The sequence below is a fragment of the Oncorhynchus mykiss genome, chromosome 12 (genome assembly GCF_057628025.1).
Source record: "Oncorhynchus mykiss isolate SJ-2025 chromosome 12, ASM5762802v1, whole genome shotgun sequence".
Lineage (NCBI taxonomy): Eukaryota > Metazoa > Chordata > Actinopteri > Salmoniformes > Salmonidae > Oncorhynchus > Oncorhynchus mykiss.
Genome location: NC_143033.1, coordinates 64,683,304 through 64,709,903, shown reverse-complemented (window position 1 = coordinate 64,709,903; position 26,600 = coordinate 64,683,304). Strand labels below are relative to the sequence as shown.

General features: G+C 48.3%; 1 protein-coding gene across 1 annotated transcript; it reads left to right on the top strand.

Moving 5' to 3' along the window:
- The first annotated feature begins 6,392 nt into the window (after nucleotides 1-6,392).
- On the top strand, nucleotides 6,393-18,732 carry LOC110492871 (uncharacterized). The gene is made up of 2 exons (XM_090192974.1): nucleotides 6,393-11,554; nucleotides 18,058-18,732. The coding sequence occupies exon 1, from the start codon at nucleotides 6,523-6,525 to the stop codon at nucleotides 11,443-11,445; it is 4,923 nt and encodes a 1,640-aa protein (XP_090049100.1). The 5' UTR covers nucleotides 6,393-6,522; the 3' UTR covers nucleotides 11,446-11,554; nucleotides 18,058-18,732.
- Nucleotides 18,733-26,600: the final 7,868 nt, after the last annotated feature.

The following is a 26,600-nucleotide window of genomic DNA, read 5'->3' as shown; positions in this document are numbered from 1 at the left end:
CTTGTTATTGATAGAGTTGCTTACATGTCAATGTTGGTTGCATTTACTCACAAATTGCAATGCTTTTCATGTATGTCGTTAGCAGTATTACTTTGCTCGTGCGTCATGCAAACTAATTGTAATATATACAATACTGTAGTTTGTTACTGTTCCTAGTGTAATATGCTTTGTTATTCTACATAAATGGTTGTACACTATTAGAGTAATGAAAGGAGCCAATTACCATATGAGTAACAATTAGCTATATGGTTTGGCATCATGCCAGATGCATGGTACCTTAGCACGTGCTTTGTATTTATGCAACTTCAAATGTATAATGTACAGCTACTGTCGGTGTGAATTGAATACTAAAGTATATTCTTTTCTGTATTTTGCAGTTTCACAACATAAACGTTTTCAATATATTCATTCAAGAAAAGTCACGCCTTGGGAGTTTTATTGAAGACTTAGTTGTTAGCTATCTGTCTAGTTTTGCATGGGAACGCAACTCAAAGGGCAGAATAGTGAAAAAACATCATCACAGCGGGCTCAAGCACAAGAATAACTGCACACGGTGGTTATGTTTCTACGTTCATCAGCCAACAAAGCCTCTTATCCTAGGGAAGACCAGCAGTCTACGATGCAACAACCAGAGTCAGGTGTTCAACAGAGAGAGATGGAAGAGCCTCTTCAGCACATTGGGACCAAGTCTCAATCTACAAGATCAAGGTCATCAAAACAGTCAAGCAGATCCTCAACGGTGAGTTTTGCAGCCGTCAAAGCACGCGCCAAGGCGCACGCAGCACGCGCACAAGTCTCTTATGCTGAGAAGGAAGCTTCTGTGATGAAACAAAGGGCAGAAATAGAGGCCAGCTTGTTGAAGCAAAAAGCTGACCTCGAGGCAAGTTTATCTGTTCTCCAAGTTGAGAGAGCAGCTGCTGCTGCGTTGGCTGAAGCTGCAGCCTTTGAAGAAGTTGTAGGATCAGAACGCAGAGAGCTTCGCAAAGAACTAGACACAGGGACACAGCCCTTAAGTCCAGTCCAACGTACATGTGAGTATGTGCAACAACATGCTAGGCCCTACTTTGCTGAACTTCCATTTGAAGTGGAGAAACAAGAGCTTAGTGTTGACCCAGCTACATGCCACAATCTAGAAAGTAGCAAACAACGGAGCATAAGCAGAGACTCTCCGTTCAAAAGGAATGAACAGCAGCATGGTGGAAATGGAAAACAAGCCCACTTCCAGTCACACACACAAAACTTCCCTGAGTCACAAGTGGCACCAGACCTCCTACGCCGTGAAATGGTGAGTTCCGGACTCCTGAAGTTTGATGATCGTCCTGAAAATTATTGGGCATGGAAAGCATCCTTTCTCAATGCGACCAGAGACTTGAATTTATCAGCCAGGGAAGAGTTAGATCTAATTACCAAGTGGCTAGGGGCAGAGTGTCATGTATTGTCATGTTGTGTCTCTGTCCTTTCCTTTCACCCTGTCTCCCTCTGCTGGTCGTATTAGGTTACCTTTTCTCCCCCGCTTTCCCCCAGCTGTTCCTTGTCTCCTCCTGACTACCTCGTCACCCCGTTTCCCACCTGTTCCCTTTTTCCCTCTGATTAGTCCCCTATATCTCTCTCTGTTTTTGTTCCTGTCCTTGTCGGATTCTTGTTTGTTGTGTTTCATGCCTGAGCCAGACTATCGTCATGTTTGCTGTAACCTTGTCCTGTCCTGTCGGAATCTGCCGGTCTATCTGAGCCTACCTATGTTTGGTTATTAAAGAAGCTCTGTTTAAGTTAGTTCGCTTTTGGGTCCTCATTCACTCACCGTAACAGAAGAATCCGACCAAGAATGGACCCAGCGACTTCGGATCCTCTCCACTCAGCCGTCGAGATCCAGGGAGCGATGCTAGGCAGACACGAGCAGGAATTGTCTGCTGCTCGACATGCCGTTGAGACCCTGGCCACCCAAGTCTCCAACCTCACAGAACAGGTTCACCATCTCCGCCTCGATCCACCGGCCACTTCCAGGGCTTTCGAATCTCCGGAGCCCAGAATCAATAACCCGCCGTGTTACTCTGGGGAGCCCACTGAATGCCGCTCGTTCCTCACCCAGTGTGATATTGTGTTTTCTCTCCAGCCCAACACTTACGCCAGGAGCACTGCTCGTGTCGCCTACGTCATATCTCTCCTTACTGGACGGGCTCGTGAGTGGGGCACGGCAATCTGGGAGGCAAGGGCTGAGTGTACTAACCAGTATCAGGACTTTAAGGAGGAGATGATACGGGTTTTTGATCGATCTGTTTTTGGGGAGGAGGCTTCCAGGGCCCTGTCTTCCCTATGTCAAGGCAATCGATCCATAACAGACTACTCTATTGAGTTTCGCACTCTTGCTGCCTCCAGTGGCTGGAACGAGCCGGCTTTGCTCGCTCGTCTTCTGGAGGGTCTCCGCGCAGAGGTAAAGGATGAGATTCTCTCCCGGGAGGTCCCTTCCAACGTGGATTCCTTGATTGAACTCGCTATTCGCATTGAGCGACGGGTTGATCTTCGTCACCGAGCTCGTGGAAAGGAGCTCGCGTTCTCCGTTGCCCCCCTCTCCGCATCACTACCATCTTCCTCTGCCGGCTCGGGAGCTGAGCCTATGCAGCTGGGAGGTATCCGCATCTCGACTAAGGAGAGGGAACGGAGAATCACCAACCGCCTCTGTCTCTATTGCGGTTCTGCTGGTCATTTTGTCACTTCATGTCCAGTAAAAGCCAGAGCTCATCAGTAAGCGGAGGGCTACTGGTGAGCGCTACTACTCCTGTCTCTCCTTCAAGATCCTGCACTACCTTGTCGGTCCATCTACGCTGGACCGGTTCGTCAGCTTCCTGCAGTGCCTTAATAGACTCTGGGGCGGAGGGCTGTTTTATGGACGAGACCTGGGCTCGGGAACATGACATTCCTCTCAGACAGTTAAGGGAGTCCACGGCCTTGTTCGCCCTGGATGGTAGTCCTCTCCCCAGGATTCAGCGTGAGACGCTACCTTTAACCCTCACTGTTTCTGGTAATCATAGCGAAACCATTTCTTTTTTGATTTTTCGTTCACCTTTTACACCTGTTGTTTTGGGCCATCCCTGGCTAGTTTGTCATAATCCTTCCATTAATTGGTCTAGTAATTCTATCCTCTCCTGGAACGTCTCTTGTCATGTGAAATGTTTAATGTCTGCTATCCCTCCTGTTTCCTCTGTCTCTTCTTCACAGGAGGAGCCTGGTGATTTGACAGGGGTGCCGGAGGAATATCACGATCTGCGCACGGTGTTCAGTCGGTCCAGGGCCACCTCTCTTCCTCCACACCGGTCGTATGATTGTAGTATTGATCTCCTTCCGGGAACCACTCCCCCCCGGGGTAGACTATACTCTCTGTCGGCTCCCGAACGTAAGGCTCTCGAGGATTATTTGTCTGTAGCTCTTGACGCCGGTACCATAGTCCCCTCCTCCTCTCCCGCCGGAGCGGGGTTTTTTTTTGTCAAGAAGAAGGACGGGTCTCTGCGCCCCTGCATAGATTATCGAGGGCTGAATGACATAACAGTTAAGAATCGTTATCCGCTTCCTCTTATGTCTTCAGCCTTCGAGATCCTGCAGGGAGCCAGGTTTTTCACTAAGTTGGACCTTCGTAACGCTTACCATCTCGTGCGCATCAGGGAGGGGGACGAGTGGAAGACGGCGTTTAACACTCCGTTAGGGCACTTTGAATACCGGGTTCTTCCTTTCGGCCTCGCTAACGCTCCAGCTGTCTTTCAGGCATTAGTCAATGATGTCCTGAGAGACATGCTGAACATCTTTGTTTTCGTTTACCTTGACGATATCCTGATTTTTTCACCGTCACTCCAGATTCATCTTCAGCACGTTCGACGTGTCCTCCAGCGCCTTTTAGAGAATTGTCTTTTTGTGAAGGCTGAGAAGTGCACTTTTCATGCCTCCTCCGTCACATTTCTCGGTTCTGTTATTTCCGCTGAAGGCATTAAGATGGATCCCGCTAAGGTCCAAGCTGTCATTGATTGGCCCGCCCCTAAGTCACGCGTCGAGCTGCAGCGCTTTCTCGGCTTCGCGAACTTCTATCGTCGTTTCATCCGTAATTTCGGTCAGGTGGCAGCTCCTCTCACAGCCCTTACTTCTGTCAAGACGTGCTTTAAGTGGTCCGTTTCCGCCCAGGGAGCTTTTGATCTCCTCAAGAATCGTTTTACATCCGCTCCTATCCTTGTTACACCTGACGTCTCTAGACAGTTCGTTGTCGAGGTTGACGCGTCAGAGGTGGGCGTGGGAGCCATTCTTTCTCAGCGCTCCCTCTCTGACGACAAGGTCCACCCATGCGCGTATTTTTCTCATCGCCTGTCCCCGTCGGAACGTAACTATGATGTGGGAAACCGCGAACTGCTCGCCATCCGGTTAGCCCTAGGCGAATGGCGACAGTGGTTGGAGGGGGCGACCGTTCCTTTTGTCGTTTGGACTGACCATAGGAACCTTGAGTACATCCGTTCTGCCAAACGACTTAATGCGCGTCAGGCGCGTTGGGCGCTGTTTTTCGCTCGTTTCGAGTTCGTGATTTCTTATCGTCCGGGCTCTAAGAACACCAAGCCTGATGCCTTATCTCGTCTCTTCAGTTCTTCAGTAGCCTCCACTGACCCCGAGGGGATTCTCCCTGAGGGGCGTGTTGTCGGGTTGACTGTCTGGGGAATTGAGAGGCAGGTAAAGCAAGCGCTCACTCACACTCCGTCGCCGCGCGCTTGTCCTAGGAACCTTCTTTTCGTTCCCGTTCCTACTCGTCTGGCCGTTCTTCAGTGGGCTCACTCTGCCAAGTTAGCCGGCCACCCTGGCGTTCGGGGTACGCTTGCTTCCATTCGCCAGCGTTTTTGGTGGCCCACCCGGGAGCATGACACGCGTCGTTTCGTGGCTGCTTGTTCGGTCTGCGCGCAGACTAAGTCCGGTAACTCCCCTCCTGCCGGCCGTCTCAGGCCGCTGCCCATTCCCTCTCGACCGTGGTCTCACATCGCCTTAGATTTTGTCACCGGACTGCCTTCGTCAGCGGGGAAGACTGTTATTCTTACGGTTGTCGATAGGTTCTCTAAGGCGGCTCATTTCATTCCCCTTGCTAAGCTTCCTTCTGCTAAAGAGACGGCACAAATCATCATCGAGAATGTTTTCAGAATTCATGGCCTTCCGTCAGACGTCGTTTCGGACAGAGGTCCGCAATTCACGTCTCAATTTTGGAGGGAGTTTTGCCGTTTGATTGGGGCTTCCGTCAGTCTCTCTTCCGGCTTTCACCCCCAGTCTAACGGTCAAGCAGAACGGGCCAATCAGACTATTGGTCGCATCTTACGCAGTCTTTCTTTTCGCAACCCTGCGTCTTGGTCAGAACAGCTCCCCTGGGCAGAATACGCCCACAACTCGCTTCCTTCGTCTGCGACCGGGCTATCTCCTTTTCAGAGTAGCCTCGGGTACCAGCCTCCGCTGTTCTCATCTCAGTTCGCCGAGTCCAGCGTCCCCTCCGCTCAGGCTTTTGTCCAACGTTGCGAGCGCACCTGGAAGAGGGTCAGGTCTGCACTTTGCCGTTATAGGACGCAGACTGTGAGGGCTGCTAATAAGCGTAGAACTAAGAGTCCTAGATATTGTCGCGGTCAGAGAGTTTGGCTCTCCACTCAGAACCTTCCCCTTAAGACGGCTTCTCGCAAGTTGACCCCGCGGTTCATTGGTCCGTTCCGTATTTCTCGGGTCATTAATCCTGTCGCAGTTCGACTTCTTCTTCCGCGATACCTTCGTCGCGTCCACCCGGTCTTCCATGTCTCCTGTATTAAGCCCGTTCTTCGCGCCCCCGCTCGTCTTCCCCCCCCCCCCCCCATCCTTGTCGAGGGCGCACCCATCTACAGGGTCCGCAGGATTTTGGACATGCGTCCTCGGGGCCGTGGTCACCAGTACCTCGTTGATTGGGAGGGGTACGGTCCTGAGGAGAGGAGTTGGGTTCCCTCTCGGGACGTGCTGGACCGTGCGCTGATCGAGGATTTCCTCCGTTGCCGCCAGGTTTCCTCCTCGAGTGCGCCAGGAGGCGCTCGGTGAGTGGGGGGGTACTGTCATGTATTGTCATGTTGTGTCTCTGTCCTTTCCTTTCACCCTGTCTCCCTCTGCTGGTCGTATTAGGTTACCTTTTCTCCCCCGCTTTCCCCCAGCTGTTCCTTGTCTCCTCCTGACTACCTCGTCACCCCGTTTCCCACCTGTTCCCTTTTTCCCTCTGATTAGTCCCCTATATCTCTCTCTGTTTTTGTTCCTGTCCTTGTCGGATTCTTGTTTGTTGTGTTTCATGCCTGAGCCAGACTATCGTCATGTTTGCTGTAACCTTGTCCTGTCCTGTCGGAATCTGCCGGTCTATCTGAGCCTACCTATGTTTGGTTATTAAAGAAGCTCTGTTTAAGTTAGTTCGCTTTTGGGTCCTCATTCACTCACCGTAACACAGAGTCGTCTGAGCAAGCAAACAGAATTAGATCTGTCCATATTTTCAACGCAACAGCAGGACTTAACATGGTCTGGCAACGACTAGAAGAGTGCTATGGTACACCCGAAGTGATCGAGAATGCACTGTTGAAGAAAATTGAGGATTTTCCAAAACTGGCTAACAAAGACAATCACAAACTAAGAGAACTAGGTGACATTCTTCTCGAACTGGAGTGTGCTAAAGTAGAAGGGTACCTTCCAGGCCTCGCTTATCTGGACACATCTCGGGGGGTAAACCCTATTGTAGAGAAACTTCCATTCAGTTTACAAGAAAAATGGATAGCACAGGGATCCAAATATAAGGAGGACTATCGGGTAGCATTCCCACCATTCTCGTTCTTCTCGAGATTCATCAGGAATCAGGCGAAAATTAGAAATGACCCCAGCTTCACCCTCTACACCTCAACTAACCAGGTGCCCATGAAAAGTGAGAAACCTGCCAGGTACAGCAGCAAGACACCTGTGACTGTATACAAGACAGATGTGTCATCTGAGGCCTCAGACCACCAAACCAAACCCAGTAAGACAAAGGTTGAAAACCCTGACCATCACTGTCCAATACATAACAAGCCTCATCCTCTTAAAAAGTGTTGTGGGTTTAGATACAAAACTCTAGATGAGCGCAAATCATATCTCAAAGACAATGGCATTTGTTTCCGATGTTGTGGGTCAACTCAGCACAGAGCTAAAGACTGTAAGGTTTCAATCAAGTGCTCTGAGTGCGACAGCGACAGGCATCTTGCTGCTCTGCATCCAGGCCCAGCCCCTTCAAATACAGACACCGCTACAGCAGAGACGGAGCATGGCGGGGAGCAAGGTGACGATGCTCTTTTATCTGTCACCTCAAAGTGTACAGAGATCTGTGGTGAGGCAGTCAATCCAAGATCATGTTCAAAAATATGCCTAGTCAAAGCTTATCCGGCTGGGAAAAGAGAGAAAGCTGTCAAAATGTATGTAGTGCTTGATGAACAGAGTAACAAATCTCTGGCCAAGACAGAGTTTTTCAGTCTCTTCAACATCAATGACAACTCTGCTCCATACACAATGAAGACGTGTTCTGGGGTAACAGAGACTTCGGGCAGGAGAGCCGTCAACTTCATGGTGGAGTCTATAGATGGACACATGCAGCTCACTCTCCCTACTCTGATAGAGTGTGATATGATGCCAGACGATAGGATGGAGATTCCCTCCCCCGACATTGCGTATCATCATCCCCATCTGCAACCAGTTATGGACAAAATTCCAGCAGTGGACCCAGACGCTCCCATCCTCCTGCTCTTAGGACGAGACATCTTAAGGGTACACAAGGTACGAGAGCAAATCAATGGGCCCCACGACACTCCTTATGCACAGCGACTCGACCTCGGGTGGGTCATCGTGGGTGAGGTCTGTCTGGGAACGGCTCACCGACCAGCCAATGTTAACGTGTTCAGGACAAACATACTTCAAAATGGTCGCACATCCTATCTGAGCCCTTGCCCTGACATCATCCAGGTAAAAGAGAACTACAACAGCGTAGCTCAGAAACACATCTCTCCCTCTACAGTGCACTCGAGAGATCCAATCACAACTGTGAACACAGACAGCCTGGGATGTTCCGTGTTCGACAAAACACAAGACGATGATAAACCAGCACCATCAGTGGAGGACAAAGCCTTCTTGGACATTATGGACAAACAGGTTTTCCAGGATGATGGAAACAACTGGGTGGCTCCACTACCCTTTCGCCCCACTAGACGTCGCCTCCCTAATAACAGGGAGCAGGCCATGAACCGTCTCACATCACTTCGCAGGACTTTAGACAAAAAACCTGACATGAAGCGTCATTTTATTGACTTCATGCAAAAGATGCTGGATAACGACCAAGCCGAACCTTCACAGCCACTAGAGGGAGACAAAGAACGTTGGTATCTGCCCATATTTGGTGTTTACCATCCACAAAAGCCTGAACAAATAAGAGTAGTATTTGACTCCAGTGCTAAGTGTCAAGGCGTGTCACTTAACGATGTTCTGCTCAGTGGTCCAGACTTAAACAACACACTCTTGGGTGTCCTAATGCGTTTCCGCAAGGATTGCATTGCACTAACAGCAGATGTGCAACAAATGTTTTACTGTTTTGGTGTACGTGAGGATCACAGAGATTACTTAAGGTTTCTCTGGTATGAAGACAACAACCCAGATAGAAACATAACCGAGTACAGGATGAAAGTCCATGTATTTGGGAACAGCCCTTCACCAGCCGTAGCCATCTACTGCATGAGGCGAGCAGCGCTACAGGGTGAGAAGGAACACGGGTCAGAACCCAAGCAATATGTAGTGAGGAACTTCTACGTCGATGATGGTCTGACATCAGTAGCTACTACAGAAGAAGCTATCAACATTCTAAGAAAAACACAAGCAATGTTGGCGGAGTCCAACATGAAACTACACAAGATTGCATCCAATAGCAAAACAGTTATGGAAGCCTTCCCTATGGAGGACCGTGCAAAAGACTTAAAAGATCTGGACCTAGGAGTGGATCCTCTTCCCTTTCAACGGAGTCTGGGACTTTCCTGGAACCTGGAAACAGACAGCTTCTCATTCCAGGTGTCCCACAATGAGAAGCCTTTTACCCGGAGAGGCATCCTGTCCACAGTGAATAGTCTTTATGACCCCCTTGGGTTCGTGGCTCCAATAACAATGCAAGGTAAAGCCTTAATCAGAGAACTCTCTTCTGATCAGAGTGAGTGGGATGCCCCTCTTCCCACAGAAAAAGAAGAGGAATGGAAAATGTGGAAGGAATCTTTGATGGAGTTGGAACATATGAATATTCAGCGGACCTACATCCCAGTCTCCTTGTCTACCACTCAAAGAAGAGAGCTACACATCTTCTCGGATGCCTCTACAGTAGCCATAGGAGCAGTAGCCTACCTGAGAGTTATTGACTCGGAAGGTCAATGCCATGTTGGATTTGTCATGGGGAAATCAAAATTGGCCCCTCGTCCGGCCCACACTATCCCACGCCTAGAACTGTGTGCGGCTTTGCTAGCTGTTGAGATGTATGAACTGATCAAAGACGAAATGGACATTGATGTACATGCAGCCAAGTTCTACACAGACAGTAAGATAGTTCTCGGTTACATCCACAATGTCACCAAAAGATTCTACGTTTATGTTGCCAATAGGGTAACTCGCATCAGGAAGTCTACCCATCCAGATCAGTGGTGCTATGTAAACACTGACAGCAATCCAGCAGACCATGCAACCAGGCCCATACTTGCTGCGCTCTTAAAACACACTAGTTGGTTCTCAGGTCCACCGTTCCTGACCCAAACAAACTCGAGTAAGACTGAGAACATCAATTTTGACCTTGTAGAGCCTCACAAAGATGCAGAGATTCGACCAGACGTCACTGTCTTTGCCTCTAAAGTTTCTGGAGCTCAACTCGGCTCTCATCGCTTTGAGAGGTTCTCAAGCTGGAAAGCTCTCAATCGAGCCACAGCACGACTCATTCATGTTGCCAGATCCTTCCATGAAGGTGCAGACAACAACAGCTGCAGAGGCTGGCATGACTGTAATAAACCATGCAGTACAAGTGAGTTGTTACAAGCCAAAACAGCAATCATTCACTGTGTGCAACATGAAGCCTTCAGAGAGGAATTCAAATGCATTGAAAAAGGAAAAGAGTTCCCAAAGCAAAGTACACTCAAAAAGCTGAACCCAGTGATTGATGAGGATGGGTTGCTGAGGGTGGGAGGCCGCTTATCCTCCGCCGAAATGTTACAAGACGAAAAACATCCTCTCATCATCCCACGGACACATCATGTTGCCACTCTGCTGGTAAGACATTATCACGAGCAAGTGGCTCACCAAGGCCGTCATTTTTCAGATGGAGCTATTCGAGCAGCAGGCTTCTGGATTATTGGGAGCAAACGTCTGGTCTCTGGTATCATTCACAAGTGTGTCACCTGCCGCAAGGTTAGAGGGAGGTTAGTTGACCAAAAAATGGCTGACTTGCCTGCAGACAGACTCACATCTGAACCACCATTCACCAGCGTTGGACTTGATGTGTTTGGACCATGGAATGTCATAACTCGTCGCACTAGAGGTGGTAGTGCAGACTCCAAGCGCTGGGCGGTGCTCTTTACATGTATGTCTACTAGAGCAGTCCATATCGAGCTTATCGAATCCATGTCCACATCCAGCTTCATCAACGCGCTGAGGCGTTTTTTCTCTATCCGTGGTCCAGCAAAAGTGCTACGCTCTGATCGAGGTACAAACTTTATAGGTGCCTGCAGGGAACTGGGTATCGACACAAATGACTCAGAACTGACTAAATACCTCTCAGATAAGGGATGTACTTGGATATTTAATCCTCCACACTCGTCTCATATGGGTGGTTCTTGGGAGAGACTCATTGGGGTTGCCAGACGTATTCTTGATGCTATGCTGTTTCAGACGGGCTCCATTCGTCTCACACATGAGGTCTTGAGCACTCTTATGTCTGAAGTTATGGCAATAATCAATGCGAGACCCTTAGTGTCAGTATCAACTGACCCTGACATGCCTACCATTCTCACACCCTCAATGTTACTTAAACAAAAGACCAGCGCTACCTCAGCCCCTTCTGGATACTTCAGCATGAACGACCTTCATGGAAAACAGTGGAAGCAAGTCCAGTGTCTCGCTGACACCTTTTGGAAAAGGTGGAGACAGGAGTACCTGACAACGCTGCAGAGACGCAGAAAATGGACAGCAGAAAAGCCAAATGTAAAAGTGGGAGATGTTGTCTTATTGAAAGACAGTCAGGCACACAGAAATGACTGGCCAGTCGGGCTTGTGGTAAAAACCTTTCCCAGTACTGACAAAAAGGTTAGGAAAGTAGAACTAAAAATTGTCAAGCAAGGAGCTGCTAAGGTGTTTCTGAGACCAATCTCAGAGATTGTTGTTCTTCTTTCTGAAGCATCCTAGAGAAAAGATAAAAATAGAAAGGGCATTATTTGTTTCTTGATATGTTTTATTTCATAGTGGCACAATTTCATTATACCAGGCGGGGAGTGTGCTGCCATCCTGTTAGAAGGTGTCATGTATTGTCATGTTGTGTCTCTGTCCTTTCCTTTCACCCTGTCTCCCTCTGCTGGTCGTATTAGGTTACCTTTTCTCCCCCGCTTTCCCCCAGCTGTTCCTTGTCTCCTCCTGACTACCTCGTCACCCCGTTTCCCACCTGTTCCCTTTTTCCCTCTGATTAGTCCCCTATATCTCTCTCTGTTTTTGTTCCTGTCCTTGTCGGATTCTTGTTTGTTGTGTTTCATGCCTGAGCCAGACTATCGTCATGTTTGCTGTAACCTTGTCCTGTCCTGTCGGAATCTGCCGGTCTATCTGAGCCTACCTATGTTTGGTTATTAACCTTTCTGATCTCCCCATCCCGGATCCGGGTTCGTGAATACAGACTCAAGCTCATTACCATAACGCAACGTTAACTATTCATGAAAATCGCAAATGAAATGAAATAAATATGCTAGCTCTCAAGCTTAGCCTTTTGTTAACAACACTGTCATCTCAGATTTTCAAAATATGCTTCTCAACCATTGCAAAACAAGCATTTGTGTAACAGTATTGATGGCTAACGTAGCATTTAGCATTAGCATTCAGCTGGCAACATTTACACAAAAAAACAGAAAAGCATTCAAAAAAATCATTTACCTTTGAAGAACTTCAGATGTTTTCAATGAGGAGACTCTCAGATAGCAAATGTTCAGTTTTTCCTGAAAGATTATTTGTTTAGGACAAATCGCTCCGTTTTCTGCGTCACGTTTAGCTATGAAAAAACCCCTGTATCCAGGATTGTGTAAATCTATCAGCAAGCTCATTAGCATAACACAACGTTAACTATTTATGAAAATCGCAAATGAAATGAAATAAATATGCCATCTCTCAAGCTTAGCCTTTTGTAAACAACACTGTCATCTCAGATTTTCAAAATATGCTTCTCAACCATAGGAAAACAATCATTTGTGTAAAAGTAGCTAGCTAGAGTTAGCATTTCGCGTTAGCATTTAGCGTTAGCATTAGCGTTAGCATCCAGCACGCAACATTAACAAAAACATAAAAGCCTTCAAATAAAATCATTTACCTTTGAAGAACTTCTGATGTTTTCAATGAGGATACTCTCAGTTAGATAGCAGATGCTCAGTTTTTCCAAAAAGATTCCTTGTGTATTAGAAATAGCTCCGTTTTATACATCACATTTGGCTACCAAAAAAAATCCATAAATTCAGTCCTCAAAACGCAAACTTTTTTCCAAATTAACTCCATAATATCGACTGAAAACATGGCAAACGTTGTTTAGAATCAATCCTCAAGGTGTTTTTCACATATCTCTTCATTGATACATCGTTCTTGGAAAAATGCTTTCTCTCCTGAATCCCAGGAGAAAATGCCCGCACCTGAAGATTACGCACAAATTTAGACAAAGGACACCGGGCGGACCTCTGGAAAATGTAGTCTCTTATGGCCAATCTTCCAATGATATGCCTACAAATACGTCACAATGCTGCTAAGACCTTGGGCGAACGACAGAAAGTGTAGGCTCATTCGTTGCGCAATCACAGCCATATAAGGAGAGAATGGAAAACAGAGCTTCAGAAATTCTGCTAATTCCTGGGTGATGCATCATCTTGGTTTCGCCTGTAGAATGAGTTCTGGGGCACTTACAGACAAAATCTTTGCAGATTCTGAAACTTCAGAGTGTTTTCTTTCCAAAACTGTCAAGAATATGCATAGTCGAGCATCTTTTCGTGACAAAATATCGCGCTTAAAACGGGAACGTTTTTTATCCAAAAATGAAATAGCGCCCCTAGAGCTCTAAGAGGTTAAAGAAGCTCTGTTTAAGTTAGTTCGCTTTTGGGTCCTCATTCACTCACCGTAACAGAAGAATCCGACCAAGAATGGACCCAGCGACTTCGGATCCTCTCCACTCAGCCGTCGAGATCCAGGGAGCGATGCTAGGCAGACACGAGCAGGAATTGTCTGCTGCTCGACATGCCGTTGAGACCCTGGCCACCCAAGTCTCCAACCTCACAGAACAGGTTCACCATCTCCGCCTCGATCCACCGGCCACTTCCAGGGCTTTCGAATCTCCGGAGCCCAGAATCAATAACCCGCCGTGTTACTCTGGGGAGCCCACTGAATGCCGCTCGTTCCTCACCCAGTGTGATATTGTGTTTTCTCTCCAGCCCAACACTTACGCCAGGAGCACTGCTCGTGTCGCCTACGTCATATCTCTCCTTACTGGACGGGCTCGTGAGTGGGGCACGGCAATCTGGGAGGCAAGGGCTGAGTGTACTAACCAGTATCAGGACTTTAAGGAGGAGATGATACGGGTTTTTGATCGATCTGTTTTTGGGGAGGAGGCTTCCAGGGCCCTGTCTTCCCTATGTCAAGGCAATCGATCCATAACAGACTACTCTATTGAGTTTCGCACTCTTGCTGCCTCCAGTGGCTGGAACGAGCCGGCTTTGCTCGCTCGTCTTCTGGAGGGTCTCCGCGCAGAGGTAAAGGATGAGATTCTCTCCCGGGAGGTCCCTTCCAGCGTGGATTCCTTGATTGAACTCGCTATTCGCATTGAGCGACGGGTTGATCTTCGTCACCGAGCTCGTGGAAAGGAGCTCGCGTTCTCCGTTGCCCCCCTCTCCGCATCACTACCATCTTCCTCTGCCGGCTCGGGAGCTGAGCCTATGCAGCTGGGAGGTATCCGCATCTCGACTAAGGAGAGGGAACGGAGAATCACCAACCGCCTCTGTCTCTATTGCGGTTCTGCTGGTCATTTTGTCACTTCATGTCCAGTAAAAGCCAGAGCTCATCAGTAAGCGGAGGGCTACTGGTGAGCGCTACTACTCCTGTCTCTCCTTCAAGATCCTGCACTACCTTGTCGGTCCATCTACGCTGGACCGGTTCGTCAGCGTCCTGCAGTGCCTTAATAGACTCTGGGGCGGAGGGCTGTTTTATGGACGAGACCTGGGCTCGGGAACATGACATTCCTCTCAGACAGTTAAGGGAGTCCACGGCCTTGTTCGCCCTGGATGGTAGTCCTCTCCCCAGGATTCAGCGTGAGACGCTACCTTTAACCCTCACTGTTTCTGGTAATCATAGCGAAACCATTTCTTTTTTGATTTTTCGTTCACCTTTTACACCTGTTGTTTTGGGCCATCCCTGGCTAGTTTGTCATAATCCTTCCATTAATTGGTCTAGTAATTCTATCCTCTCCTGGAACGTCTCTTGTCATGTGAAATGTTTAATGTCTGCTATCCCTCCTGTTTCCTCTGTCTCTTCTTCACAGGAGGAGCCTGGTGATTTGACAGGGGTGCCGGAGGAATATCACGATCTGCGCACGGTGTTCAGTCGGTCCAGGGCCACCTCTCTTCCTCCACACCGGTCGTATGATTGTAGTATTGATCTCCTTCCGGGAACCACTCCCCCCCGGGGTAGACTATACTCTCTGTCGGCTCCCGAACGTAAGGCTCTCGAGGATTATTTGTCTGTAGCTCTTGACGCCGGTACCATAGTCCCCTCCTCCTCTCCCGCCGGAGCGGGGTTTTTTTTTGTCAAGAAGAAGGACGGGTCTCTGCGCCCCTGCATAGATTATCGAGGGCTGAATGACATAACAGTTAAGAATCGTTATCCGCTTCCTCTTATGTCTTCAGCCTTCGAGATCCTGCAGGGAGCCAGGTTTTTCACTAAGTTGGACCTTCGTAACGCTTACCATCTCGTGCGCATCAGGGAGGGGGACGAGTGGAAGACGGCGTTTAACACTCCGTTAGGGCACTTTGAATACCGGGTTCTTCCTTTCGGCCTCGCTAACGCTCCAGCTGTCTTTCAGGCATTAGTCAATGATGTCCTGAGAGACATGCTGAACATCTTTGTTTTCGTTTACCTTGACGATATCCTGATTTTTTCACCGTCACTCCAGATTCATCTTCAGGACGTTCGACGTGTCCTCCAGCGCCTTTTAGAGAATTGTCTTTTTGTGAAGGCTGAGAAGTGCACTTTTCATGCCTCCTCCGTCACATTTCTCGGTTCTGTTATTTCCGCTGAAGGCATTAAGATGGATCCCGCTAAGGTCCAAGCTGTCATTGATTGGCCCGCCCCTAAGTCACGCGTCGAGCTGCAGCGCTTTCTCGGCTTCGCGAACTTCTATCGTCGTTTCATCCGTAATTTCGGTCAGGTGGCAGCTCCTCTCACAGCCCTTACTTCTGTCAAGACGTGCTTTAAGTGGTCCGTTTCCGCCCAGGGAGCTTTTGATCTCCTCAAGAATCGTTTTACATCCGCTCCTATCCTTGTTACACCTGACGTCTCTAGACAGTTCGTTGTCGAGGTTGACGCGTCAGAGGTGGGCGTGGGAGCCATTCTTTCTCAGCGCTCCCTCTCTGACGACAAAGTCCACCCATGCGCGTATTTTTCTCATCGCCTGTCCCCGTCGGAACGTAACTATGATGTGGGAAACCGCGAACTGCTCGCCATCCGGTTAGCCCTAGGCGAATGGCGACAGTGGTTGGAGGGGGCGACCGTTCCTTTTGTCGTTTGGACTGACCATAGGAACCTTGAGTACATCCGTTCTGCCAAACGACTTAATGCGCGTCAGGCGCGTTGGGCGCTGTTTTTCGCTCGTTTCGAGTTCGTGATTTCTTATCGTCCGGGCTCTAAGAACACCAAGCCTGATGCTTTATCTCGTCTCTTCAGTTCTTCAGTAGCCTCCACTGACCCCGAGGGGATTCTCCCTGAGGGGCGTGTTGTCGGGTTGACTGTCTGGGGAATTGAGAGGCAGGTAAAGCAAGCGCTCACTCACACTCCGTCGCCGCGCGCTTGTCCTAGGAACCTTCTTTTCGTTCCCGTTCCTACTCGTCTGGCCGTTCTTCAGTGGGCTCACTCTGCCAAGTTAGCCGGCCACCCTGGCGTTCGGGGTACGCTTGCTTCCATTCGCCAGCGTTTTTGGTGGCCCACCCGGGAGCATGACACGCGTCGTTTCGTGGCTGCTTGTTCGGTCTGCGCGCAGACTAAGTCCGGTAACTCCCCTCCTGCCGGCCGTCTCAGGCCGCTGCCCATTCCCTCTCGACCGTGGTCTCACATCGCCTTAGATTTTGTCACCGGACTGCCTTCGTCAGCGGGGAAGACTGTTATTCTTACGGTTGTCGATAGGTTCTCTAAGGCGGCTCATTTCATTCCCCTTGCTAAGCTTCCTTCTGCTAAAGAGACGGCACAAATCATCATCGAGAATGTTTTCAGAATTCATGGCCTTCCGTCAGACGTCGTTTCGGACAGAGGTCCGCAATTCACGTCTCAATTTTGGAGGGAGTTTTTCCGTTTGATTGGGGCTTCCGTCAGTCTCTCTTCCGGCTTTCACCCCCAGTCTAACGGTCAAGCAGAACGGGCCAATCAGACTATTGGTCGCATCTTACGCAGTCTTTCTTTTCGCAACCCTGCGTCTTGGTCAGAACAGCTCCCCTGGGCAGAATACGCCCACAACTCGCTTCCTTCGTCTGCGACCGGGCTATCTCCTTTTCAGAGTAGCCTCGGGTACCAGCCTCCGCTGTTCTCATCTCAGTTCGCCGAGTCCAGCGTCCCCTCCGCTCAGGCTTTTGTCCAACGTTGCGAGCGCACCTGGAAGAGGGTCAGGTCTGCACTTTGCCGTTATAGGACGCAGACTGTGAGGGCTGCTAATAAGCGTAGAACTAAGAGTCCTAGATATTGTCGCGGTCAGAGAGTTTGGCTCTCCACTCAGAACCTTCCCCTTAAGACGGCTTCTCGCAAGTTGACCCCGCGGTTCATTGGTCCGTTCCGTATTTCTCGGGTCATTAATCCTGTCGCAGTTCGACTTCTTCTTCCGCGATACCTTCGTCGCGTCCACCCGGTCTTCCATGTCTCCTGTATTAAGCCCGTTCTTCGCGCCCCCGCTCGTCTTCCCCCCCCCCCCCCCATCCTTGTCGAGGGCGCACCCATCTACAGGGTCCGCAGGATTTTGGACATGCGTCCTCGGGGCCGTGGTCACCAGTACCTCGTTGATTGGGAGGGGTACGGTCCTGAGGAGAGGAGTTGGGTTCCCTCTCGGGACGTGCTGGACCGTGCGCTGATCGAGGATTTCCTCCGTTGCCGCCAGGTTTCCTCCTCGAGTGCGCCAGGAGGCGCTCGGTGAGTGGGGGGGTACTGTCATGTATTGTCATGTTGTGTCTCTGTCCTTTCCTTTCACCCTGTCTCCCTCTGCTGGTCGTATTAGGTTACCTTTTCTCCCCCGCTTTCCCCCAGCTGTTCCTTGTCTCCTCCTGACTACCTCGTCACCCCGTTTCCCACCTGTTCCCTTTTTCCCTCTGATTAGTCCCCTATATCTCTCTCTGTTTTTGTTCCTGTCCTTGTCGGATTCTTGTTTGTTGTGTTTCATGCCTGAGCCAGACTATCGTCATGTTTGCTGTAACCTTGTCCTGTCCTGTCGGAATCTGCCGGTCTATCTGAGCCTACCTATGTTTGGTTATTAAAGAAGCTCTGTTTAAGTTAGTTCGCTTTTGGGTCCTCATTCACTCACCGTAACAGAAGGTAACAGATTATTTTATTACAAGGGTTCAATTGGATTTTCATTGTGTGCAATGGTGTTATTTGCCCCCTAGTGGATGTTTCTGGTACTTAGAAAGACAACGCAAACAGGAAGTAGAGAATTTGTTCTGCACGCATAGAAGCAGCTACAAACAACGCTACGGTGCAGGTCTTTCAATGTAGTTATTTCTTGTCACGCTTCAGCCTTGGAAAATATTTGTTTGTAAGTTCAATTCAAGCATTTAGCTAATGATTATAATCTTGTTATTGATAGAGTTGCTTACATGTCAATGTTGGTTGCATTTACTCACAAATTGCAATGCTTTTCATGTATGTCGTTAGCAGTATTACTTTGCTCGTGCGTCATGCAAACTAATTGTAATATATACAATACTGTAGTTTGTTACTGTTCCTAGTGTAATATGCTTTGTTATTCTACATAAATGGTTGTACACTATTAGAGTAATGAAAGGAGCCAATTACCATATGAGTAACAATTAGCTATATGGTTTGGCATCATGCCAGATGCATGGTACCTTAGCACGTGCTTTGTATTTATGCAACTTCAAATGTATAATGTACAGCTACTGTCGGTGTGAATTGAATACTAAAGTATATTCTTTTCTGTATTTTGCAGTTTCACAACATAAACGTTTTCAATATATTCATTCAAGAAAAGTCACGCCTTGGGAGTTTTATTGAAGACTTAGTTGTTAGCTATCTGTCTAGTTTTGCATGGGAACGCAACTCAAAGGGCAGAATAACTTATGTAAATAAGGTATTTCTGTTTTTTATTTTTAACATATTTGCAAACATTTCTACAAACCTGTTTTCGCTTTGTTGTTATATGTGGATACAGATGAGGAAAAACATAGATTTAATCAATTTTAGATTAAGGCTGTAACTAAACACCATTCAGGTGCGTTTTATGGCTTATGCTGAATGCGCTCTTATGATCTAAAGCCACGCTGTTGCAACTGCCTGTAAACACACAGTCCAGTTCAAAGTGAATGATGACAGGCCTGTGTGTCAAATGGCTTATTTGCATAAAGGCCTACCATAGATGTGATTGGCTATGGCACACTTGTCTGTGTAGACCCTGGTCCTGGACAAGACAGATGATTTTATTAGGATTTATTTACTGCAGTGTCTATTAATTGTCCAAATGCACAGCCACTTTCCTACTCTATATTGATATATAATTTTCACAAATGCCTTACAAAATGTGAAAATTACCATATCTAAGTGCTCGCTTGTCAGGGAAAAAAAGTGAAATATTCTTCCTGGGGTGAATAAGAGCAGATTTTAAATGTAAAGATTTCATGTTGCTAAAATGCTATTAGTTCAATTTTAATACATTCATAAATATACAGTATATACTAGTGTTATGACAATTCCAAATCTCTACTTTGGTTAGCGGGCTGGCCTTGGGACAAGAAGGTTCTGGTTTGAAGTGCAATGCCATGCACAGACAAACCCCACAAAATCACCATTTAAATAATACATTTGGAAAACTGGCCTTGATGGCACCAAATTCTCCAAGACACTTCCCCTGTTCTGTGCCTTGACACAATCCTGTCTCGAGCTCTACTGGCAATTCCTTCGACCGCATGGCTTGATCAATGGAAACAGTGTGAACCTGAGATCAATTTAAAGTCTAATAGCAAAGGCGCTGTATTAAAGTAAATTAAGTATTTTTGTATATATTTTTTAATGAAATTCGCAAAATAAATTCTAAAAAGCTGTTTTCGCTTTGTTATGGGATATTGTGTGATTTTGTTGTTGATTTTACCCATTTTAGAATAAGGCTGTAACGTACTGCAACAAAATGTTTTAGAAGTCAAGGGGTCTGAATACTTTCCGAATGCACTGTATATGTCCCCTTTATTTATCATACCGATCTGAATTGGGAAAAGACTGTAAGAACGGCCTTTGTTCGGAATTCTGTCACTGTACATTTCAAAAGTGCTAAACAAATAGTTACAGTGGCTTGCGAAAGTATTCACCCCCCTTGGCATTTTTCCTATTTTGTTGCCTTACAACCTGGAATTAAAATAGATTTTGGGGGAGTTTGTATCATTTGATTTACACAACACGCCTACCACTTTGAAGATGCAAAATGTTTTTTATTGTAAAAAGAAATAAGACGAAAAAAAACAGACAACTTGAGCGTGCGTAACTATTCACCCCCCCCCCTGCAAGTCTCTTGGGGTATGTCTCTATAAGCTTGGCACATCTAGCCACTGGGATTTTTTGCCCATTCTTCAAGGCGTAACTGCTCCAGCTCCTTCAAGTTGGATGGGTTCCGCTGGTGTACAGCAATCTTTAAGTCATACCACAGATTCTCAATTCAATTGTGGTCTGGGCTTTGACATAGGCCATTCCAAGACATTTAAATGTTTCCCCTTAAACCACTCGAGTGTTGCTTTAGCAGTATGCTTAGAGTCGTTGTCCTGCTGGAAGGTGAACCTCCTTCCCATTCTCAAATCTCTGGAAGACTGAAACAGGTTTCCCATAAGAATTTCCCTGTATTTAGTGCCATCCATCATTCCTTCAATTCTGACCAGTTTCCCAGTCCCTGCCGATGAAAAACATATTAGTGTTAGTGTTCTCTGGGGGATGAGAGGTGTTGGGTTTGAGCCCAGACAAATTGTTTTCCTTGATGGCCAAAAAGCTACATTTTAGTCTCATTTGACCAGAGTACCTTCTTCCATATGTTTGGGGAGTCTCCCACATGCCTTTTGGCGAACACAAAATGTGTTTGCTTATTTTTTTCTTTTAGCAATGGCTTTTTTTCTGGACACAGTAAAGCCCAGCTCTCTGGATTGTACGGCTTAAAGTGGTCCTATGGACAGATACTCCAATCACCGCTGTGGAGCTCTGCAGCTCCTTCAGGGTTATCTTTGGTCTCTTTGTCGCCTCTCTGATTAATGCCCTCCTTGCCTGGTCCTTGAGTTTTGGTGGGCGGCCCTCTCTTGGCAGGTTTGTTATGCTGCTATATTCTTAAAGAATTTTAATAATGGATTTAACGGTACTCCGTGGGATTTTCAAAGTTTCAGATATTTTTTTGTAACCCAACCCTGATCTGTACTTCTCCACAATTTTGTCCCTGACCTGTTTGGAGAGCTCCTTGGTCTTCGTGGTGCCGCTTTCTTAGTGGTGTTGCAGATTCTGGGTCCTTTCGGAACAGGTGTATATATATGCTGAGATAATGTGACAAATCATGTGACACTTAAATAAAGTCAACCTGTGTGCAATCTAACTAATTATGAGACATCTAAAGGTAATTGTTTGAACCAGATTTAATTTAGGGGCATCATAACAAAGGGGGTGAATACACATGCATGCACCACTTTTCCGTTTTCTTTTGTTGTTGAATTTTTTCACTTCACCAATTTGGACTATTCTGTAATGCAACAAAATAGGTCAAATGCCAAGGGGGATGAATAGTTTTCTAAGGCACTGTATATTGACTACGTTCGTCCTGGCTCGCTCATTAATGTCTTAATTTAAATTACGCATGGTCTCTTATCCGCCCTTATGCCATACTTTGTACATCTCAATAGAAACCACATTTGTTTAAGCAAGTCAACCATATCAGTTATGTTTTTTAAAAGGCTGTAGATGAGGCTGAATGAGCTGTTTCCTGCCAGACAAGGGTTGGCTGATAGCCAGGTGTAACAGTGGTAATGTCACGTTTCAGGTATGACCCAGATACAGACAGTGTCAAAGAATACAGGGGTCAATAATCTAGAGAGGGTGCAAAGGGGCCAGAACGGCAGGCAGTCTCAGGGTCAGGGCAGGCAGAACGGTCAAAACCGGGAAGGACTAGAAAACAGGAGCAAGAATCAGGCAGGAGCAGGGGAACAAACGCTGGTAGGTTTCACGAACAAAACGAACTGGCAACAGACAAACAGAGAACACAGGTACAAATACACAGGGGATAATGGGGAAGATGGGCAACACCTGGAGGGGGTGGAGACAAGCACAATGACAGGTGAAACAGATCAGGGTGTGACATGTAAGGTGTTGGGTCTCTACTGTTAAAATAAAAGGTAAAACAATGAATACATTTACATCTCACCTTAATAAAACCACAATGAGAGCAATTAATGAACTACAAACATCTTTGGATAATCAGGAACAAGAACAAAAAAACTGATGACAAAAAGAAGAGGATAGATGTAGACAAGTTAGAACTTCATTCTTTGCTCAGACACAAGGCAGAATTCTTAATTCGTCAAACCAGCTGAACCTAGTTATCTTTTCACATTGAGACCCAGAAACAGTGACAAATGCTTAATATTAGCTATTTAAGCACATGAAAGATTGTCAACACAAAGCATTATATTTGGAGCAAATCCAACAACAAATAACTGAGTACCACTCTTCAAATTTTCAAGCATAGTGTGTTACGGTGCGTGAATGAGGACCCAAAAGCGAATTAACTTAAACAGAGCTTCTTTAATTACCAAACATAAGTAGGCTCAGACGGACCGGCAGATTCCGACAGGACAAGACAAGGTTACAGCAAACATGACGACAGTCTGGTTCAGGCATGAAACACAACAAACAAGAATCCGACAAGGACAGGAGCAGAAACAGAGAGAGATATAGGGACCTAATCAGAGGGAAAAAGGGAACAGGTGGGAAAAGGGGTGACGAGGTGGTTAGGAGGAGACAAGGCACAGCTGGGGGAAAGAGGGGGAGAAAAGGTAACCTAACAACGACCAGCAGAGGGAGACAGGGTGAAGGGAAAGGACAGAGACAAGACACAACATGACAGTACATGACAGTACCCCCCCACTCACCGAGCGCCTCCTGGCGCACTCGAGGAGGAAACCTGGCGGCAACGGAGGAAATCCTCGATCAGCGCACGGTCCAGCACGTCCCGGGAGGGAACCCAACTCCTCTCCTCAGGACCGTACCCCTCCCAATCTACGAGGTACTGGTGACCACGGCCCCGAGGACGCATGTCCAAAATTCTACGGACCCTGTAGATGGGTGCGCCCTCGACAAGGATGGGGGGGGGGGGGGGGAAGACGAGCGGGGGCGCGAAGGACGGGCTTGATGCAGGAGACATGGAAGACCGGGTGGACGCGACGAAGGTATCGCGGAAGAAGAAGTCGAACTGCGACAGGATTAATGACCCGAGAAATACGGAACGGACCAATGAACCGCGGGGTCAACTTGCGAGAAGCCGTCTTAAGGGGAAGGTTCTGAGTGGAGAGCCAAACTCTCTGACCGCGACAATATCTAGGACTCTTAGTTCTACGCTTATTAGCAGCCCTCACAGTCTGCGTCCTATAACGGCAAAGTGCAGACCTGACCCTCTTCCAGGTGCGCTCGCAACGTTGGACAAAAGCCTGAGCGGAGGGGACGCTGGACTCGGCGAACTGAGATGAGAACAGCGGAGGCTGGTACCCGAGGCTACTCTGAAAAGGAGATAGCCCGGTCGCAGACGAAGGAAGCGAGTTGTGGGCGTATTCTGCCCAGGGGAGCTGTTCTGACCAAGACGCAGGGTTGCGAAAAGAAAGACTGCGTAAGATGCGACCAATAGTCTGATTGGCCCGTTCTGCTTGACCGTTAGACTGGGGGTGAAAGCCGGAAGAGAGACTGACGGAAGCCCCAATCAAACGGCAAAACTCCCTCCAAAATTGAGACGTGAATTGCGGACCTCTGTCCGAAACGACGTCTGACGGAAGGCCATGAATTCTGAAAACATTCTCGATGATGATTTGTGCCGTCTCTTTAGCAGAAGGAAGCTTAGCAAGGGGAATGAAATGAGCCGCCTTAGAGAACCTATCGACAACCGTAAGAATAACAGTCTTCCCCGCTGACGAAGGCAGTCCGGTGACAAAATCTAAGGCGATGTGATACCACGGTCGAGAGGGAATAGGAAGCGGCCTGAGACGGCCGGCAGGAGGAGAGTTACCGGACTTAGTCTGCGCGCAGACCGAACAAGCAGCCACGAAACGACGCGTGTCATGCTCCCGGGTGGGCCACCAAAAACGCTGGCGAATGGAAGCAAGCGTACCCCGAACGCCAGGGTGGCCGGCTAACTTGGCAGAGTGAGCCCACTGAAGAACGGCCAGACGAGTAGGAACGGGAACGAAAAGAAGGTTCCTAGGACAAGCGCGCGGCGACGGAGTGTGAGTGAGCGCTTGCTTTACCTGCCTCTCAATTCCCCAGACAGTCAACCCGACAACACGCCCCTCAGGGAGAATCCCCTCGGGGTCAGTGGAGGCTACTGAAGAACTGAAGAGACGAGACAAAGCATCAGGCTTGGTGTTCTTAGAGCCCGGACGATAAGAAATCACGAACTCGAAACGAGCGAAAAACAGCGCCCAACGCGCCTGACGCGCATTAAGTCGTTTGGCAGAACGGATGTACTCAAGGTTCCTATGGTCAGTCCAAACGACAAAAGGAACGGTCGCCCCCTCCAACCACTGTCGCCATTCGCCTAGGGCTAACCGGATGGCGAGCAGTTCGCGGTTACCCACATCATAGTTACGTTCCGACGGCGACAGGCGATGAGAAAAATACGCGCATGGGTGGACCTTGTCGTCAGAGAGGGAGCGCTGAGAAAGAATGGCTCCCACGCCCACCTCTGACGCGTCAACCTCGACAACGAACTGTCTAGAGACGTCAGGTGTAACAAGGATAGGAGCGGATGTAAAACGATTCTTGAGGAGATCAAAAGCTCCCTGGGCGGAAACGGACCACTTAAAGCACGTCTTGACAGAAGTAAGGGCTGTGAGAGGAGCTGCCACCTGACCGAAATTACGGATGAAACGACGATAGAAGTTCGCGAAGCCGAGAAAGCGCTGCAGCTCGACGCGTGACTTAGGGACGGGCCAATCAATGACAGCTTGGACCTTAGCGGGATCCATCTTAATGCCTTCAGCGGAAATAACAGAACCGAGAAATGTGACGGAGGAGGCATGAAAAGTGCACTTCTCAGCCTTCACAAAAAGACAATTCTCTAAAAGGCGCTGGAGGACACGTCGAACGTGCTGAACATGAATCTGGAGTGACGGTGAAAAAATCAGGATATCGTCAAGGTAAACGAAAACAAAGATGTTCAGCATGTCTCTCAGGACATCATTGACTAATGCCTGAAAGACAGCTGGAGCGTTAGCGAGGCCGAAAGGAAGAACCCGGTATTCAAAGTGCCCTAACGGAGTGTTAAACGCCGTCTTCCACTCGTCCCCCTCCCTGATGCGCACGAGATGGTAAGCGTTACGAAGGTCCAACTTAGTGAAAAACCTGGCTCCCTGCAGGATCTCGAAGGCTGAAGACATAAGAGGAAGCGGATAACGATTCTTCACTGTTATGTCATTCAGCCCTCGATAATCTATGCAGGGGCGCAGAGACCCGTCCTTCTTCTTGACAAAAAAAAACCCCGCTCCGGCGGGAGAGGAGGAGGGGACTATGGTACCGGCGTCAAGAGCTACAGACAAATAATCTTCGAGAGCCTTACGTTCGGGAGCCGACAGAGAGTATAGTCTACCCCGGGGGGGGGGGTGGTTCCCGGAAGGAGATCAATACTACAATCATACGACCGGTGTGGAGGAAGAGAGGTGGCCCTGGACCGACTGAACACCGTGCGCAGATCGTGATATTCCTCCGGCACCCCTGTCAAATCACCAGGCTCCTCCTGTGAAGAAGAGACAGAGGAAACAGGAGGGATAGCAGACATTAAACATTTCACATGACAAGAGACGTTCCAGGAGAGGATAGAATTACTAGACCAATTAATGGAAGGATTATGACAAACTAGCCAGGGATGGCCCAAAACAACAGGTGTAAAAGGTGAACGAAAAATTAAAAAAGAAATGGTTTCACTATGATTACCAGAAACAGTGAGGGTTAAAGGTAGCGTCTCACGCTGAATCCTGGGGAGAGGACTACCATCCAGGGCGAACAAGGCCGTGGGCTCCTTTAACTGTCTGAGAGGAATGTCATGTTCCCGAGCCCAGGTCTCGTCCATAAAACAGCCCTCCGCCCCAGAGTCTATTAAGGCACTGCAGGAAGCTGACGAACCGGTCCAGCGTAGATGGACCGACAAGGTAGTGCAGGATCTTGAAGGAGAGACAGGAGTAGTAGCGCTCACCAGTAGCCCTCCGCTTACTGATGAGCTCTGGCCTTTTACTGGACATGAAGTGACAAAATGACCAGCGGAACCGCAATAGAGACAGAGGCGGTTGGTGATTCTCCGTTCCCTCTCCTTAGTCGAGATGCGGATACCTCCCAGCTGCATGGGCTCAGCACCCGAGCCGGCAGAGGAAGATGGTAGTGATGCGGAGAGGGGGGCAACGGAGAACGCGAGCTCCTTTCCACGAGCTCGGTGACGAAGATCAACCCGTCGCTCAATGCGAATAGCGAGTTCAATCAAGGAATCCACGCTGGAAGGAACCTCCCGGGAGAGAATCTCATCCTTTACCTCTGCGCGGAGACCCTCCAGAAAACGAGCGAGCAAAGCCGGCTCGTTCCAGCCACTGGAGGCAGCAAGAGTGCGAAACTCAATAGAGTAGTCTGTTATG

Bases quoted from the DNA above. Each gene is read 5' to 3' on its own strand.
- LOC110492871 (XM_090192974.1), top strand. From the start codon at position 6,523: ATGGTCTGGCAACGACTAGAAGAGTGCTATGGTACACCCGAAGTGATC.